This window comes from Tyto alba, unplaced genomic scaffold (genome assembly GCF_018691265.1).
Source record: "Tyto alba isolate M040663 unplaced genomic scaffold, T.alba_DEE_v4.0 Super-Scaffold_2, whole genome shotgun sequence".
NCBI lineage: Eukaryota > Metazoa > Chordata > Aves > Strigiformes > Tytonidae > Tyto > Tyto alba.
The window spans coordinates 7,869,281-7,889,702 of record NW_024881282.1 but is presented as its reverse complement, the minus strand read 5'-3'; the positions used below and the strand labels follow the sequence as shown (position 1 = coordinate 7,889,702).

The 20,422-nt window shown below is 38.0% G+C and overlaps 1 protein-coding gene across 21 annotated transcripts in view; it reads right to left on the bottom strand.

Moving 5' to 3' along the window:
• The window catches only part of DLG2 (discs large MAGUK scaffold protein 2), a 1,033,591-nt gene that overhangs the window by 419,388 nt on the left and 593,781 nt on the right, over positions 1-20,422 (bottom strand). For all 21 annotated transcript variants that reach the window (XM_042793331.1, XM_042793310.1, XM_042793308.1 and 18 more), the window contains one exon: positions 1,867-1,920. In XM_042793331.1, the coding sequence (XP_042649265.1) occupies positions 1,867-1,920 (54 nt within the window). The remainder of the gene's footprint in view (positions 1-1,866; positions 1,921-20,422) is intronic.

Genomic DNA, 20,422 nt, shown 5'->3' with positions numbered 1-20,422 from the left:
CATTCAAATCCTGATCAGAAAGAAATGCCTATTTGTAAAACAAAGACTCCAGGTCCTGTGGGGCACTGTTCTGGCCTGGGATCAGTCCCTATGCTTCACCATGACATTTCTTATTGGCTAGTCTAAGTTAGTCCCTCCTTGATAGCACTGCTGTGTCCCATCTCTAAGGAACATAACTCTTCCCATACACCAGCTATGAGCAAGGTGACTAATTCAGAATTGTCTACTTTTACAATAAGCACCTTCTGTTTATTTATCTAGTTCACATCATGTGTTAGAGACTGAAACATCCCACAGACGCTTTTCAGTCTACTGTCATTATTTCTCTTGAATGTCTTTGGTTATTTGTGCCCCCCCCCCCCCCTTTTTTTTTTTTTAAGAGAAAGGGACACTAGTGTAAAACTGGTATAAAAATGTATAAGTATTGATAGACTGTGTTATGGGAATAAATCATATTGATAGAACATCTTGTCACTAGTGCAATTGCATCTGTATTTAGGAATTCTAACACTGTAGCTTCAGAGTATCCTGGGCACAGGTCCAGTGCTGGAGATGAGAACTGGAGCTCACAATGTCCCTCCTGGTAGATCTAGAGAACACTACATGTAAAACATCTTGTTAAAACAGAAGAAAAGCCAGACTTATTGAAAGTGAGACCATAGCAGATGGTTCAGATGTTAGGAAGGAAAACTGAGACTTAGAAATGATTGGAAGCCTTTTAAGGAAGCTGAATGCAAATGAACAGAGAAATTTTATTTAACTTTTTCACCCTTCCCAATGGTTGAAATTCCCAACAAGGAATTTAATTCTCTTCTGGTTTACAGCAGTGTTATTCTTCTAAATTGGTCTTAGCTGTGAACTTTACATGTGTTCTGCACAATAATTTATAAATCGTATGAATTTTCAGAAACAAATAAGTTGGCCAGGACAACCCTTATTAAACTTCCTCATCAACAGTCTTCTAACAGACAAAACCCAGCAATATGATTGGTGTAGGTGGATAAATAATTAGGCTCATACACTGGTATCATAAGAAACAGATGTGGACAAAACACGACAGATGAGAGACATTAATTAGGATCTTTAGAAAGATAACTAAGAGGATGCAAGCAAAAAGATTAGATACTGGCTAGCTAGCTTTGTACTGCTTGCTTTCTTGCCTGCAATCATTTAAGCCTGTTACTCTCTTCATTATACATTCACTTTGTCTTTCTCTTTCTCTGTGACTGTTATCTACAACCATAGTTGCTTTTATAGTCTAAAATGACAATGATGTCAAATGCTTGCAGAAAAGCAGATTTTTTAAACTCTAATAACAACACGCATTTATTTTAGGGTGAAATTTTTTCTAGAAGTCATCAAAATTAAGAGACATTAATAAGAAAACATGAAGTCATCTAGTTTGTGCTGTTATTTATCATGAACAGCTTTCATCTACAAAATGAATATAGACAGACAAATAAAGAGCCTTTTGCACCATTTTAATATTACAGTGTGCATCTAGGTAACTCCTTAATAAGCTAGGAGTGTGTATGCTGCTCTAAAAGGAAATACCCATACTTTATGCTACTGGTAAGGAGGAAAGGCTGAAAGAAATAATACTTTTTTTTCCAATAAATGCTAGTTTTAGTAAGTTACAGTTTATGTGTTGAAATCTAAACTACAGATTATGTGTCTATAATATGCTAAAATTCGCCTGAGTGCAATTATTATTCCTGATTTCTTCTTCTAGAAAAGAATTAATTGTGCAACTGAAAAAGACAAATTTAATTGTAAGATTTTTTTATAACTTCTATGCAATACTGAATAGAACTGCTGTGGGAAAATGAACAAATTCTATATATGAACAAAACAATTAATACTTACATAAGGGATCGTGTCCAAGGTGTCTGTGTTGACAATTATAGGGGCAGGGCTTGCCTGAAAAGGAAAAAAAATGAGAAAATAAATTTAAAAAACTGAAATTCATTAATATTGAAATGCCCATAATGAAACATTAAAAGTCTTAAAGACTCTTCCCATTGAATTCACATCATACAACAGTACGTAACTTTGAATAATGGTCAATCAAAGGATAAAGGAAATAGATTCTCAGCCTCCAAACCACAGCTCACTGTTCTTTCTTTTCAATTTCATTAGGCTTTGGATCACATCCTGAATATATAACTAGTCATTCATTTTTTAATAGAACTGAAAGAAACAATATGCATTCAGCTTACAGTTAGGGGACCTTGATGCTAAGGGTTTCAGCTTCCCTTACCTTAAAAGTCCACTTTTACGTGTTCAAGCAAAACAAAGATAATCAACTGATCTTTACAGAGGATAAACCTCAACATTTTATGTTTATGCTACTTATCAGTATTGTATAGGTATATAGTGTATGTGTATGCACATATATTATGACATACATGATATACAGTCAGCTGATGTTCAGTTTGAAATACAGACCTACTTTAAAAAATTTGTGAATCTGGAAAGCTGCCCAACCTGATATTTAATTTATTGATGAAACCCATATCCAGACTAGTTTCCAGCCATGGGAAATGCTCTAACTTCTTCCTCTTCCCATTCTGGGATCCAGTGGTGGTGACCCAAGGCCAAGCCCTGATTCAACCCAGCTGCATAATCTTGGCTCAGACTCTGAAGAAGACTACAGAGGTGTGAGAAAATGTAGAATAGAGCCATGCACCATAAGTAAAATTTCAGAGGCAGAACTTCTGAGATGAGACTGTTAATAGCTTAAGGAGTCAGGAGGAGAAAGATCAACATATCCATGATTAGTCAGTCTCACCTCTGTGCCCAGCATGATCATAGAGTATCCATTATCCTGCTGGAAACTGTGCTAGGGCATATGGAAAATAAGGAGGTGACTGGTGACAACCAACATTGCTTCACTAAGGGAAAATCATGCCTGAAGAATTAGGTGGTGTCCTAAGACAGGGTTACAGAGCTGGTGGATAAGGGAAGAGCAACTGACATCATCTATCTCAACTTGTGCAAAGTATCTGACACTGTCCCACACAACTTATTTGTCTCTAAATTGTCAAGACATGGACTTGATGGATGGCCCACTTGGTGGAGAAGGAATTGGCTGGGTGATCACAGTCAAAGAGTTGTGGTCAATGGTTCAATGTCCAAGTGGAGAGCAGTAGCGAGTGGTGTTCCTCAGGGGTCAGTGTTGGGACTGGCGTTGTTTAACATCTTTGTTGGAGACACGGACAGTGGGATTGAGTGCACCTTCAACAAGTTTTCCAATGACACCAAGCTGTGTGGCAAGGTTGATATGCTGCAGGGAAGGGATGCCATCCAGAAGAACCTGTACTGGCTTGAGAGGTGGACTCGTTCTAACCTCATGAAGTTCAACAAGGCCAACTGCAAGGTCCTGCCTATGGGTTGGGGCAATCCCAAGCACAAATACAGGCTGGGTGATGAGTGGGATGAGAGCAGACCTGGGAAGGAGGACTTGGCGATATTGGTGGATGAAAAACTGACTATGAACCAGCAACGTGCACTCACAGCCCACAAAACCAACCGTGTCCTGGGATGCATCAAAAGAAGTGTGGCCAACAGGTCAAGGGAGGGGGTTCTCCCCCTCTACTCCCCTCTCATGAGACCCCCCACCTGGAGCACTGTGTCCAGCTCTGTGTCCCCCAATAGAAGAAGGACACAGACCTGCTCGAGCAGGTCCAGAGGAGGCTATGAAGATGATCAGAGGGCTGGAGCACCTCCCCTGTGAGGACAGGCTGAGAGAGTTGGGTGTGTTCATCCTGGAGAAGAGAAGACTCCAGGGAGACTTTCTAGCAGCATTCTAGTACTTCAGCAGGGGTACAGGAAAGATGGGGAGGGACTCTTCATCATGGAGTGTAGTGATAGGACAATGGGTAACAGTTTTAAAATTAAAAAGGGTAGATTTAGATTGGATATAAAGATTAAATTCTTCATTGTAAGGGTGGTGAAACACTGGCACAGGGTGACCAGAGAAGCTGTGGCTGCCCCCTCCCTGGAAAGATTCAAGGCCAGGTTGGACGGGGCTTTTAGCAACCTGGTCTAGTGGAAGGTGTCCCTGCCCATGGCAGGAGGGCTGGAACTAGATGATCTTTTAAAGTCTCTTCCAACCAAACCATTCTCTGATTCTGTGTAGTCAGTGTAGTATGAAAAGTGATGCAAGGCACCCCTTCTCTGCCTGATGCCTTCACGGCCAGCAAAGACTCTTCAGGCATTGTATCATGTTGATGAACATACTAATGCTTAGCTCATTAGTTCTATTTATCTACACTGTATATTAGCCAATGAACAACTGTCTATATTTGTGTAGACTCCAGGGTCTCTTTCTCTTCTATCTAATCAGCTTTTCTCTTAATGCAACTTATGTCTGTTGCCTTGTGCTTCTGCACATTTCCAAGAGGAGCCTCGTTTTGTCTCCTCTGTAACTATCCCTTAGATGTTTAAAACAACAGTGAGATTCTTCCTACAGCCTCTTCTTTCTGAAGCTGAACATCCAAGCTCCCTTCTTTCTTGAATGTTGTGTGCACCAGACCCAGTCACTGTCGTGTGTGCCACCATCTCGGTTATCTTCCACCCAACACACTTTAGCACACTGGGGAACCTAGAACTGGACACAGTACTCCCGATGCAGTCTCACAGGTGATGAGTAAGTGTCCCTCAAACTCTTGTCTAGGCTGTTACTAGTGCAGCCCAGCTTGCTGTTAGGCTTCACCAAGGGCACATGGCTGACTCATGTGCAATTTGTTCTCCACTCTGCAAAGCTGCTGCCTAGACAGACTGTGCCTGGATGGGACTGTTGTATCTTTTATTCTGTCCAGGTACAAGAATTCCTGCTTGTTGTCACTGAACTTTGTGAGGTTCCTTTCAGTTCATTTCTCCAACTATTAAGGTCCCTCTGAACAGCAACTGTCCTTGCTCTGCCCTGATTGGTGTTAGTTAAAACCCTGCTGACAGTGCACTCTGTCTAATCATTCTGTTTTTTAATGAAGATGTTACACAGCATTAGCACCAATATCAACTCTGTAGACAGTAACTTGTCATCAGTTGTTGGACTTTGAATTGCTGACCACTACCTTCTGGGTCTGGTGGTATAGTCAGTGTCCTACTCATCTTCTAGTACATCCATCATTTGGATATAAAACTGAGAATTTGTGCTGAAAGCCTTGCTGAAATCAAGGCAAATGACAACTACTGATTGCTCCTCATCCACAGAACTAGTCATCTAATCACAGAAAGCTGTCCGGTTGGCAAGGCAAAATTTACCCTTCATAAGTTGATCATCCTCTGTCCTTCATGAGCCATGAACACCCACCAAGATGTTTCCATTTGTTAGCTTCCTACCAATCCCAACGCCCAGGTTCTCACTTGGCCTGTCACCCCTTCCACAGCAAAACTCTGAGCATTTAAGGTGCTTCTTTGAATAGTGTGATCCTTCCCTGCCTAGACTTCCTACAGATCCTGTAAGGAATTGGCTTTCAAGCAAGAATATCCTTCAGAGTTCATTGTAACACAGTGCTTACTGTATTCTTTACTGATTGGAAGAGTTAAACTTCAATATTTATTTCAGTATTTAAAGGGTGTCTACAAAGAAGATGAGACTCCATTTTTACAAGGAGTCACATGGAAAAGATCAGGGGGAATGGGTACAAGTTAAGCCTGGGGAGATTCTGATAGGGCACAAGAGGAAAATTTTTCACAATGAGAACAATCAGCCACTGGAACAATCTCCCCAGGGAAGTGGTGGATTCCTCAACGCTGGACACTTTTAAGATTCAGCTGGACAGGGTGCTGGGTCACCTTGTCTAGACCGTGGTTTTGCCAGAAATGTTGGCCCAGATGATCCTTGAGGTCCCTTCTAAACTGCTATTCTGTGTTTCTGTGATTCAGTTATGAAACATGATTTTTTCTACTGAGGTATTCATCCTGATCAGACAGATGGGCATGAGAAAACTCACAGAGCAATAGTTTCAGATGGGTATAATGACTATAACCATTCACTCACAACTAATATAATCAGTGCATTTTCCTTTTCTGTTCCTCCTGTTATTATCTGTGAGTGCATGTGTGGGACAGCAAGTCTGTGTGGTGGCTTGGGTTTTCTTTTTTTTTTTTTTTTTTCCTTGACTAAGAAAACTGATTTAGTACAAGCATTTTGTTTCAGTCTCTCTAACATACAGTAATTTGAAGAACACTGACCTCCTGAGCTACAACATTGCATTTAAGTGCAGGAAATTGAGATGATTTTATTAGTTGTGTACTGTTTGTAGCACATGCATTAAAGAAAAGTAGGAGGCTTTAATCATTCAGAGTTGAGAAGACAGTTTGCAACTACTGGAGAGAGCCCTAAATATAATGCTATCCATGGAGTACACAGCAGCATCAAAATAGTCCTGTGATCACAGTGAAGTTACTCAAGAGATAGGTCAAGAGAAGACCAGTAGCAACAGGGAGTCAGAAGGATTTTACCTTCCAGGATGATGTGTCTATATGCATTCTGACTTAAAGACACGTCACATGCACTGATTCACCAAATTCTCAAAAAAGATACCCAGTTATATGTGCACTTCTTATACAGAACACTGAAAAATCTATCATATCAGTTCATCATCTCATCAATAATACTTCCAATTCTATATAAATTAATAAACGCATGCAAAAAATGTCTAGATTCTCTCATGAATGTCTGCCTACTGTGTCTTTGAGACAACACTGCCTCTTATCTGTCACAATCTGTATATTCACACATATATTAACTATCTAAGTTTGAGACTGGGTGAGAAGAAGAACTGGCTTTCTGGAAGACAAATATAATGGCTGTATTCCTAGATCTGTATTTTGACGTGCTCCACAGTCTTAAACAAGACATTTAATTACTCTTCACCTAGCTTTTCTCGGCTATAAAACAACTCTAGCAAAACTGGCTTAATTTGGTCAAAGTTTTAAAAGAGATGATGGTTGGCAAAAACTAAATAATCTATCTGTATGTAAGGAGTTTTAAATTTTACATGTCTAATTGTCTAACTTGTAGGATGAATTCCAATCAGTAGTAATTAGATCATGAAAGAAACAGCCCTCCCAAGTCAGATAGCATACATAGGGCTCCCAGACTTTGCAATCAGATTTTAAAGATAGGAAGAGGCCTTTGTGAACATACTTACAATTCTGCAGCTGCAAAATAAATTCAAACTAATCACCAAAAGAGAGAATTTCACAGTGTAGTGAACTGAGTGATCCTGTTTTCCCCATTTCTCTTGTACCTTCCTTTCTGCCCTAATCCTTACCTATACATTAAGTGTTATATTATGCTGACAATGTACCATGTGGGCTGTCAGCTTTCTAACTACTGCTCCCTGCACAGACCATTTTCCTGCCCTTGACTAGAAGCAGTGCTTTCAGCTGAGACATCTCAGTGCTTTGAAGAAAAGGCATCACACTGACAGCTGCAGTAACAGGTTGACATAGCTGGGACAAAACTTGAATAGTTTTGGTGGAAAAAAAGATGAGGAAGATTTTTTTTTCTTAAAGGACGTGAGCACAACAGACTTTGCTTACACAAATATATATGAGATTGTTCTGCTTGCAGCAAGTCAGACAATCTAGTTGCTTTTATAACAAAAGCACAACTTCAGATACAGTGAAATCTCTTGAAGCCAGTAAAAAGAGAACAAGATGGCATACGGTCTAGTTCATGACCATTTACTCTGCTACCAAACTCTCTACAAGTGTATGACATGACTCATACCTCTCAGACAAGATGAACTTTCCCTCTACCATGAGTGTTAGCATTACCCTGGTTGAATGGTTTTACTGACAGCATTCAGTTTTATAGACTATCTATATTATATTGAATTTAATTCTTTTGGAAGCATTCATAACTCCTTGTTTTATCTGTTCCTACTATGTAGTGCTATATTCAACACCAGACCATGACACTACTGGCATAGGTATATGATAACTGTTTTCTAAATAATCAGCATGGCACATTAGTCCTTAACCAGAAAACACTAAAACAAGTATGTGATAATTTTGAAACTATTAACCTATACTTATTCCTAGCTGCGATTGTAATTTGACTCACAACTCTTGATTGCTTGCTTTCCTGTTAAGGAATCAACATCCTTATCTACACTACTACATTTAAGTGAACTCAAAATAAAGAGGTGGTGCAATCTAGAGTAATACAACGGTGTATGTATTACCATTTAAAAAGTCAGTTGCGTTGTCAGTGACTTATTATAATTTTTTTGCAAACACCTGATTCTGTGGACTGTGCGTCAGAGGTAAGGGCTCATCTTTCCAGGTAGCCAACCCTAAATTCTAAAACACTCTCTGGAATATTCGGTTCTGGTTTTATTTTGCTTCAAAACAATAGCATTTTGTGTCTTAATAATACAAAGTGGATCAGCCTCTATATTTGTACATGAACAGGGCACGTTGCATCTCTCAGATTTAACGTCAGACTCTTTGAGGCCTTAAGAAGGTAACAATGAATTAGTTTAAATTAATTTCACATCTTCAGAAGTTTCCTTTCACAACTGCAAGAAATAGATTTACATTGACACACAACAGCAGGAAAGTTTAAATGATAATTTAGATGTCAAAATAGTAATTCTCTGGCATGCTATGAGGCCTCAAGATCACAGAACACACAGAACCTTTTGTCGTATTTACCAGTGATTTACAAACTGTAAGACCTAGAAGGATAAAAAGTAATTTGCTCATTATTAAACAAAAATTATAAAAGATAAGGAGCCTGTTTGAACATCTAAAGAATGACTTTTCAGCAAACAATCCTACATCTACTTAGAGACATAAACCAAGTCCAAAGCAGCTTTTCTTGCAGGCTGCAGCGGTCAAGAATAGAAGAAAAATGCCTCAAGAAATCCTTGAGACCCTTTCCTACATACGCAACCTCATATAAAGACATTTAATTTAAAGGTAAATAGCACCTTCAAAGAAGGTGGCTTTATTTTTGCACTTGGAGTTTTGCATTGGTTTTTACTTAATCTGCAGGAATAATTTCTATTTAAAATTTTATTAACTGTGGCATTATTTAAACAAAAAAATAATTTAGACCTAAGGAAAACCTAATATTTCTGTGTGCATCCACAGGCTGCCAGAGGGAATGGCAAGAAAGCTCCTACTTTACAGCTGTTGAAGTTTCACCCGTACTGATATTGCCTGTTAGCAGTTTGAATTAGCAATGATTAACATAATGGTAACTTTTTGCCCAATATCAGATCCAGTGAAGGACACAGAAATGTCAATGGGAAAAGCTCAATAGAGAATGAGGGATAATTATGGCACATCTGAATTTCCAGTGAAGATATTATTCAACTAAATGTTATTACCCATTAAATGTTGAGGTGATAACATTCCTACCAGTAGACAGGGTGGATCCATCTGCCTCATTCTAGGATGCCAAATGCCATACTAAGACTCACACAGAGGTCCCATTTTCACATCTCTACTGAATCACAAAAGAAATTGATGCAAAGTGTCTTATGCCAGTGCTCTAGATTTGAACAGAAATTTAGGCTTAAATCCTGTTTTCAGATATACCACTTGAGCACGTGTTCAAGGCCTTTTGAAAGTGAATGGGCCATGACATTCATTTATTACATAGATCTCTGCTCTAATCTCTGAGCTGATCTCCACTGTGCTTCAGAACTTCCCCCAAATTCTATGTCAAAGCACGTCTTAAAAAAATAACATCCGGATATGGAAACTTTAGAATTGAGAACATAAATAGAAATACACTTATATAAAGACCATATGGAATGTATTATCTTAAAAACTCTTATATCTGATATGTATACATTTTTTCATATTTTATGTCATTCATAAAAATTTTACAAAAAGATATAGTATTTGAAAAAATCTTGGCACTACAATCAATTTTAGTGGAAAGACAATCTGAAAAAATAAAATGTTATGGAGTGATGCTACTGAAAAACTAAGAGTGAGGCTATTTCATACTATGAAATTACCAAAACAGGTTACATATTGCATTTTAAACATCTTAATGATATTCTACTACATCTATCAGATCTAAAAATTTCAGGATGATATTCCCTGCATAACTGAAGTTAATGGTGGAACACTGGTCTGTTTCAATAGAGTCAAAGTTTAAACTAATATGTTTCTACTCAATATTAGTTTCTTTTTTTCCCTGGCAGGATTTATAGAACATGCATGACTTTAACCAGCAGGTTCATAAAAGCATTAATAAGCAAAAGTAATTTAGAGCCAATTAAAAAAATGAATATTCTTCTTTCAGGTTGGTTTGTATCTTATTTTTAAAGAACATTATCTAAATATCCAAAAATTAAAAAACCAGGAAAAAAAAAATTGTAACACAAAATGTTTATGTTCTCCACAGACTTGTTAATAATGGCAAGTGGTCGCACTGACTTTTTTATTAAACATTAACTATTTAAGTTTTCTACCATTTGCTGAAGCATTAGCTTTATTAACCATGGATTAGCGCAGATTTTTAATAAAATGGTGGAAACCTCAAGAAGAGCTGCACAACAAAAAGAACAGGAAAGTTTTCTCAAATACCTGTCAAGTTCTTCTAATCTGAAAATATATTAATTTATTGCATTACTCAGGAGTGTAGAATACTTCACACATTTATATAAAAATATTTTTTGTCTCCAACTGGATTTTAAACATCTATAGAAACTATCAAGTCCACATGACAAGTGTGCATGTGTACCTATGTATATATAGACAGACACCTATATGCATACAAACATGCACATATGCATGCATGCACAAAAACTCAAACACAGACTAGGAAAAACACATGCACTCAGTTTTTAGGGATCCTATTTGACCAAGATGCATGCTACAGTGCCTGATTCAGCCTTGATGTGCTTAAAGATAAAACTTCTTCCAGAGAGAGAAAAACAAAATCAAAACAAAACCACAGCGTTTCTTTCCCTCCTTTCTCTTCAACAGTGAAGTCTGCATTGTTCATGGCATGACTTTTTATTTTTAAAATCACGGTACACCAAGCTCACAAAGCTGTTATCCAATATCTTACTCTGTTAACTTTTTACAGCCTAAAGGAGTTGCAGGTTGAGTGTATTTATTCCTGTGCAGAGATTTTATAACCAGCCTCAAAAACACACAAATGAAAGGACTAAAAATTACAATGCAGATTAAGGCAACAAAAAGAAGTGAATGTAAAACTAAATGTCAAATATGGAAATTACTTTAACAGAAGGCAGTATCTATTCAAGAGGTTTATCAGAGCATAAATTCCAAAGAATGAAACACCTGCTTTCAAGATCTGATCAATTACATCAAGTACTGTATAGAGCAGCCCAGAAAAAAATGGATTTGGTGCCAAAGAGAACTCACCTCTGCTTGACAAGAGCATAAGAGACCAAGACTTACTGGTGCTTCAGCCAAAACTTTCAGTAGAGAGAAAATAATAAGAAATACAGAAAAAGCGTCATTAGAGTTTTAGAAAGGTTCTCAAGTATAACAGAAGTAGCAAAATCTCCACTGACCCCGGTTCAGAACTGAAGTTGCCAGTGGGGGGGTTGCATAAAATGGAGCAACTTAACTCACAGATTCTGGCTAAGTATGCATAGGAGCAAAGCTGTTTTGCCAAATACTTTCACTTAATGAAAGTATATTTAACTATTTAGGAGAAAATCTTAAAGAATTAAACTTGGTTTTTAATATCTGCGATAAACTCAGTCAGATTGATCTGTGCTGGAGCAAAAGAGAGTTTTAATTTTTATGTCAGTAGAAATAAACTTCTAAACTAATGTCCTCTGGAAGAGTTTTAATTGATGTCCCAGAGTGCTCCTTCATGTCCCAGAATCACTATGTGATGAACAAATTTAACAAAATAAGTCCAAATATATCGCTTCCTGACAGCTTGCTTCAAGCCCTAAATCACTGCAGGACCACTGCACTCACAGTATGTTATTTCAAAAGATAAGAAAGATCATTGTGTAAAGTGAAGCTATGCAGGGTTCAGGGCAAGTATGGCATAAAATGTATTTCTCAATGGAGACGCACTGTTACATAAATTACAACTATTTTGTATTTTACTATAGGTCTTGCCAATGATTTTTAAGCTCAGTTTTCTCACTGACATCCTTCTGCCTGAGAGACTGGGTGCTCTGAGGGTGATTTGTAGGACAGTGCATGCCAGAACTGCCACTTTTTCCATAATTTTACAGATTGTAGGACCCAGCAGGAGTGTCACTGGCTGCTGAGCTTAGTAACGACTCTCCTGGTGAATCTGTGTAACACCATCAGGTTGTTACTGAAAAAAGAGAATGCTCCTTTTAGGATTATGCAATCTTGGTTTAGAATAGGTGGTAGAAATACACACACAGCATTTTCTTTTTGGTTTTAGGACTGATTTCCTTCACACTTTAGAAATTTGTAGAGGAAAAAATAAGTCGAAATTCTAGACTTCGTACCTTGTTATTGCTTAATCTGCTACAAGTGCCTTTTTTAAGGAATATGACCTACAGAAGCATGCTGCTCATACTATACTTGCCTTCCACTTTGTACTGGGCAGAAATGCCAGACCACGGCTCTGTGGCTGGCCCTGTGGAGGGCTAGAGCAGAAGAAAAGAGTGAGGAAAAAGGAGTGGCAGGGAGAAACCACCACGCCCTGGACCTCACCCTGACCCCCGCGCCACCCTCACCTCACTGCGGGGACTGGTGTGACCTGCAGTGGTAAGGAGGAAGAGGAGAGGTGTCCAGAGTGAAGCTGAGCTGGGCAGAATTGTTCTCCCCAAGTGTTAGTTTAACTGCTTGTCATCCTTGTTTCTCAATACCCAACTCAATTATTAAATGTTTATGTTAATAGAAATAAGCTTAAATTCCCTAAATCAAATCTGCTTTGCCTGCAATGCACCTATTCTTCTGAAATTTCACTGCAGAACACATATTTATTCAGTATCTTTTATCTATTCATCTTATTCTCTGATAAATCTGCAAATCACGTATTGGAGGTGAGACTGGAATAGCAGCAGAAAGTAAAAGAACGAGGTCTTTGGTTATAAAAGAAATGTTGGCTTGAGTAGCAGAAGCAACAAAGAGAAAGTGGAAGCAGTACTGCAGCCACAAGGGAATTTATCACATAAAAATAGAAACACATAAAGTAGCAACTGATTATTGTTCATAGAGGAGCTTTCCACAGAGAAGGAAAGATATGCCTTCTTCTCCTAACACATAGTCTGTTAAGATGCTATTACTGTCAACCTCTTAATTCTTAGAAATAGCATTTACCTCAAAATTTCAAACACAAAATCAACACAACATGGCACCACAGGTTTATACGATAATGAAACCCTGTAAAGGGACTGAACTTGAGATAAGTAGTAACAGTGCCATAAAGGCACCTCTATGATATATCATTGCTTAAGTAAAGAAAGTGCCTGGGGCCATTATAAGTCAGAGAAGCACAAACATGACTGGAGGGTACAGCAAGACTGACAGTTTTTCAAAGAACTTGAACACAATCTTAAAAATACACCTTACTTAAATTAAAATTACAGACCTGGAAAAAATGAAGACAATTAATGTCAAGAAATAATAAAGGGAAGAGCATCCTTGTGACCCTAACAAAATTAGATAAGGGGTGCAAATAGGTGTATCAATACTAAAAAGACAGACTTAAGAAGCTGGACTAAAAACGAAAGGAAGAAATGTAAAAAAAAAAAAATCTTTGAAGTTATGAATGATGCAGAGAAACATTTCATATCAGGAAAGTTATACTTTTTCAGCAAATATTTTGCTATAATGGTTTTCAGCAAATATTTTGCTATTTTTAACATGGGAATATTTTTCAGTTTCATGCCAAGAGCAGACAAGCAGATTTTGTACACTAATACAACTGTGGCAAATTCAACAAACTGTAGTATAATCTCCCTAGAGGAAAGATAGAAGCCTTACCGCCTAAAACTCTTTGTATAAACTTAGACTAAGCACTAAAATACACACTGTAGGCAGCACTCACATTCTGGCAGATGGGCAACATGACCTATGAGGTCTTTCCCCATCTTTACATTTTAGCATTCTGTCATTTCTAAACAGTGCTGTTTTGGCCTGAACTGGGTGCAAAGACACTGAGTAAAAAAGTATTATCTTAAACTGAATTAAAATAGACGGGGGCAATTTTAACAGTGACTTATCTAGCAGCAAGTAACATGGCACTTTTACTGATGAGGCAGTCCCAAAATGTAACACAAGGCACCACTTTGAAATATGATCATTCTGATATTATAGGGTATCTTTTAGTTACTGATTTCAAGATATTTTCTGCTGTGTAAAACACAAAAATCTAGGATGCTACTATTTGTATCCATTAATAACAGTGATGTGGACAGGACTAAGAGAGTTCTGTGCTCTCTGGATTTACTGTGTGAATGTGTGTAATGAAAAGTCACTTACCCCACAAAATGAAACAACCTTCCTTGTACACAGAGACAACATTGACCTCTCACTGTCACTGTATCAAACAATGAATGTAACAATTACTGAGACATAAAACCTAAAAACAATCAGAACTGATCTACCAAGACTGAGAAGATAGGTTTGCAAATCAGCTAAGGGAATCTCAAATGTCGCAACAACCTTTCACGCATTTACATGATCCCCAAAACACTGGAACATTAAATGGTTCATAATGTCAAGGCAGCCTCTTCCAATAATAAAACAATAACAACAACAACAAGCAGCTCCTGGATGTCTGTGGCTGATATGATGGTGTTTTGTTTCTCTGTTTTTAATGGAAGTGCTCCAGGAAAGGACTTTCAGAAATACACTTTGATCACTGTTAGGAGGGAAAAAGAAAACATTTTCCTGCCAAAGCAAACAGTGGAAGTTATGCACTATATATCAGGTGCTAGGAGAGAACACCTGGAAAAGGAGTAAGTATAGCATTTAGTAACACAAACAGAGCTTGCTGCTTAAGGCAGGATGTTGGTAGAATACAGGCATCGGAATCAAAGAGTGCAGTCCTGAAAATATTCAGCTTTAGAAACTCAGATTTCCCTTGTGCCTTTACAACAGTGCTTCAACCTCAAAAACCAACTCAACATCTCTCATGCAATTGACATTCAGACATGAGGCAGCCTTTACCAAAGAACCCTCTGAGCAGATTCAGTCTCCTCCTACCCTGTCTTTTTAGGCACCAATTCCACCCCCCAAATTAAACAGAAAATTTTCAACATATCCCCCTCATCCAGTAAATCATGATGCCAGGCAGAAATATCACCTTTACCATTCTCAGCCTGTTGTAAATCCTGACTTTCGCCATAGGACGTCTGGGGAAAATTAACACCTAATTTGATGGTCCTTTCCAAAAGCTAACCAACTTCACAGGCAGGTGCACCAATTCTGAGCACTAACATATAAAAACCCCACTGCAGACCTGACCCTGATACTAAATAAATGTTTGGTTGGGAGGACAAGAAATGGGAACATCATGTGCTTCAGAGGAACGGGAGGAAAATGACATAGAAAATATTACAGCAAGAAGAACACAGAATCTGCAGGAGGCACCAGGTTTTGGGTTTGTGGTTTTGTTTTTTTTTTTTTGTTTTTGGTTTTTTTTTTAATCAAAGTCAGCCCACCCTTCACATGCGACTATGTGCTTTGTGACACATTTTGAAATGTCTTCTTCAATTACAGTATAAGCTCTCTACTCATATACAAACAGGGTTCCAAGCATCTTTTGCTATCAGCCCATCTAGTATTGAATGCATTTAGTTTTGCTCACTTATCAGCTCAATACTGAGCTGATATAGTTAGCACCTAAATAGTTCTTCAGATTGTTGATAATATACTTAACAGTTCAGAGATATGTATCTTCTGCATAATATTAGTGCATTTTCACTTAAAAGTACCCCATCAAATTTGTATTTCACATGAAATGAAGATACATGGAAAAAAGCTAGGTACTCTTTTCTTTCCTGTCCAGCTTGTTCTGTCTAGTTTACCTAACCTGATCACCTAAAGCATCATCCTGTATCAGGGATGCTAGTGCATATGAGAAAATAAATATTTTCAGTGCACATGACACTAAGTAAAATGTTTTTCAAAATGTTTGAAAGTAAAATATGATTAAAATTAGTAATTCATATTGATATAAACATAGAAGAGATCAGTTAATTAGTTTATACACAATATACAGTATCATATTACCGTATGTCATTTGGTGATAAGCAGCAATACCCATATGTTCAATTTCTATTTATTAAATACAGTTGATAAATACTCCTTCATTTAAAAGCTATATCACAATTACATAATTTTCTGGAAATAAGAATCATATGTAATCTAGCTATCTCTTTTTTTTTAATCACTAAAGTAACAATAAAATAGAAATGTTATCACTATCTTTTAACTCCAGATATACAGAACTATGTATTTTCTCCCCAGAAATCACCAGCTCTTATTAAAGGCTGTTCCTTCTGCTCACCTGTTCATCAGGAGGAAGCACAGAGGACTTATGGTCAGAGGTCTGAGTTCATTCAGCTCAACAGAGAAATTCAGTGTAAGCCATTCCCCTCCCAAAAAGAAGCCTAACCCTCAGAATTTAAATTTTAATAAAAAGCCTTATAATAGAGATATGCTACAGTTTTCCTTACCAGGACAAAAGAATCAAATGAATCTTGTTCCCGATTCTGAATAGCTGAAATTGTTTTCAACCAGAAGAGATAGCTTGAAATATCAGACATTTCAGAATGCTCCATACTGAAAGCTGCAAGATTAGTAGGACTGAGGTGAGACAGACTTGCAAAACGAGGACTTTGACTGTGTTATATAAAGTTCTTAATTAGATCCTTGGTACAAATTGCTATCCTAAGAACAAAAAGTTAATCAGAAAACCTCATTGGAAGGATAGGAGGGCAAGATTTGAGCCAAGACAGCTGCTTCACTTTGTGATAATTGTGCAACTGCCTAACTAGATGGTGTTTCACTATTTAGAAGTGAAAACACATGTGTGAAAATTAAAATGTTTCCTTTGTGTTCTTAAGACTAAATTGTTCACAGCTGGTTTTCCTCAGTAGAACTCAGGAGATACCCCTACATTTATGTTCCAGTGCAGCAAGCACCTAGCTCTCAGACCTCATTAAAATCATAGCCAAAATACCTTCATGAAAAAAGGGAAAATTTGAAAAGTACTGAATACCTAATTAGCATGAGGAAAACCATTGCAAGGACCTTTGGTGACAAACCATAAGAATCAACCTAGAAAGACTTGTTTAATGAGTCTAACTCCAAGAAAACTACCCTCACAACCACAGGATAGTGACAGATGATTTCTTATCTCTCCCAAAGGATGCTATTTCATCTTCCATTGTCAAGGGGGTGTTGTACAACTGAGATCTCTATTTTTCTGTCCAGGTTTATTTTCCCTGCATTTATGGGCAAACATGTTTGTTTTACCCAAGGTAAAATCCAGATCCCACAGAAATCTTCAAGATTTCAGTAAGGTCAGGGTTTTAGTGACAATGTCTTTCTGGGAAAAGAGTATAGCATACATGTGGGCTGTCTGCTGAGACAATTCACACAAAGACTGACATTACATAGATTTACTGGAAATAGATATCACCCTTTGCCAAAGAAGCTCTAAAGCAAATCTGTATGTCAGAGTTGCTAGGCAGTCATGATGAGATGGAAATATCATGTATGAAGGATGAAATACTAGTAATCACAACTTTTCTATTCCCCAATTCCTCACCCTCTCATAAAAATGGATTTCCAAAAGGAAGTAGGAAGTAATTATTTGTGGAGAAGGAAAAGGAATGAGAGGAGAGAGATTGAAAACTACATAGTACTAGGGACAAGGGTAGGAAACAAGTGGCCTTAAACAGTGTGTCCTTCCCTGTGTATTAAACTTTTTCTTTTTATCTTCTAATAACAATTAATTTTAGGACTCCAAATACTCATGGTCAAAGTTAACTGAAAAGCAATGTCAGAAGGGCCAAAAATATTTGAAAAATCAAGTAAAGTTGAGCAACTAATAGTGGTTAAGAAAAAGAAAATTAAGAAGAAAGATTAAAAAAATCATAAAGCTTTCCTGGTTCAGAACATAATATTATATTTCAGAAGCCATGACAGCCTTTCACAATGTAGCATAAGTACATTTGGATGAGCAGTTTGTTAAAATAATTGATATAAAACTTTTCAAAGAAAGAAAGTAAACAGCCTAAAGACTATTTTTTTTTTTTTTGAGGAAAACAATTTGTGAAGAGACCCAAAGAAGATTTTGCAACAAAATGTGTGTAGTTTTGTAGAATGGAGACGTGGAAACGGAGATTGAGAGCTGCTTCTTCCCTCCACCCCTGCACTTACTGTTGCTCTGATTAATGAGAAAATTCTACACTACTTTAAAAGTTAACTAAAAAGCATTATCCCTGCAAAGCATATTTCAGAAAATATCTTATCTGACCAGATTAATTTAGTGGAAATTCTAGAGTATGTAAACTATATATACCAAGGAGCACGTAACTTCTGTCTGTTAAAACTCCTTCCATAAGCATTCAGTATATTAGTTAGTATAATGGCTTGAATCTGCCTTTGGTTTCACCCAGTACAGTTGTTTGTATTATCTCACAACATTATCAGTGACATTTGCTTCTCAGAAAAGTGGAAGACTTAAAAGTGGGAGCATAAATAATTAGCCAGTTCTTCATCAATTTGAATAACTAATGATTAAACCGTTATCTTCTAGGACATAAAATGGATCCCTTGTGAAAATGGCTACAGCTAGGCTGTTTTTTTTTTATATTTCTTAGTGAGCATATAAAATAAAGTTTAATTTACAGAGTACCTTCTCCTGTAAATTTGAGAGATCCAAAAGGACTGTGACAGACACAGCTAAGCCCATCAGCCAAGCTGGTGGCACCTTTGTGAAAACATATTTAATAAAGGACAAAAAATGCCAAGAAGGAGAGAATGAGGGAACAACAGGACCAGAGTAGTAAAGATGTACTGCATGGCAGAGAAGGCACGCCCCCAAATAGACTGTAGAATGAACAGAATGGTTTGGGTTGGAAGGGACCTTAAAGATCATCTCGTTCCAACCCCCCAGCCACAGGCAGGGCCCCCTTCCCCCAGCCCAGGGGGCTCCCAGCCCCGTCCAACCTGGCCTTGAGCCCTTCCAGGGAGGGGGCAGCCACAGCTGCTCTGGGCACCCTGGGCCAGTGCCTCACCACCCTCACAGGGAAGAATTCCTTCTTTTATCTAATCTAAAACTTCCCTCTTTCATTTTAAAACTGTTACCCCTTGTCCTATCACTGCACTCCATGATAAAGAGTCCCTCCCCATCTTTCCTGTACCCCCCTTTAAGTACAGGAAGGCCACTCTAAGGTCTCCCTAGAGCCTTCTCCTCTCCAGGCTGTAGCTGGTAGATAAGCCCATGTTGAAGCAGGTACTTCCCCAGAGGGAATGCAGCCGTGGAGGGTCCATCCTGGTGAGGAGGAAACAAGAAGAAAGGAGAAGTGGAACAAAAGCGTGAGAAGGAAGGAGCAGCAGAGAGAAACCACTACATCCTAACCCCAAGCTCCTGCATCACCTGCCACCGCAGCAAAGGGCTGAGTGTAACTTGCAGCGATAACAAGGAGGGAAGAGATGTATCTGGGGTGGAGCTGAGCCTGGGAAATTGGGAAGAGAGGATTTTTCCCCTAACTCTTTTTTGTTTCTCAATACACAATGCAGTAATTAAATATTTACATTAACTGGCAATAAATTAATTTAAATCCCCCAAGTTGAGTATGCTTTGCCTGTGGCAGTAATTGGCGAGTAAATTCCCTATTTATATTGAAGTTCATGAGCTTTCTCACTCCTGCTCTTCCTGTTTTCTCCTCTGCCCTGCTGCAGGGGCAATGAGCGAGAGGTTGTGTGGGTGTCTGGCTGCCAGCTGGCACCAACTCACCACAGCCTGATCTGTCATACCTCCAATTAAAGCACATTTCTGGAGATTTTCCATCATATTTAAAAAAAAATCTTACCTAAAGACACCTAAAGCTTTTCCAGTATCTTTGAAAGGCCACTACAAACATGTAATACCTCAGGACAAGACAGTGATGACAAAATGTGAATAAAGGACTCAGAATGAGTAGAGATCAAAGTATCACAAAAGCTGATGCAACTACATCAAATGAAAGCTCATATACTTTATACACAAAGGCACAACTGTCCCAGGTAACCCCTTATGTTTTATAGGAAAAATAGCATTCCAGGTTCCTTTATGCCTTATGTGTAATGACATTTATTATACGTATTTATTTCTATGAAAATGAGTACTGCTATCAATCAAGTAAATGTTAAATAATTCAACCAGTAAGATTACTTTTTATAATTTGATATAGCGGATCAGGTGGGAACACCCCACTATGTCTCCAGCTAGAAATTACTTAACTGT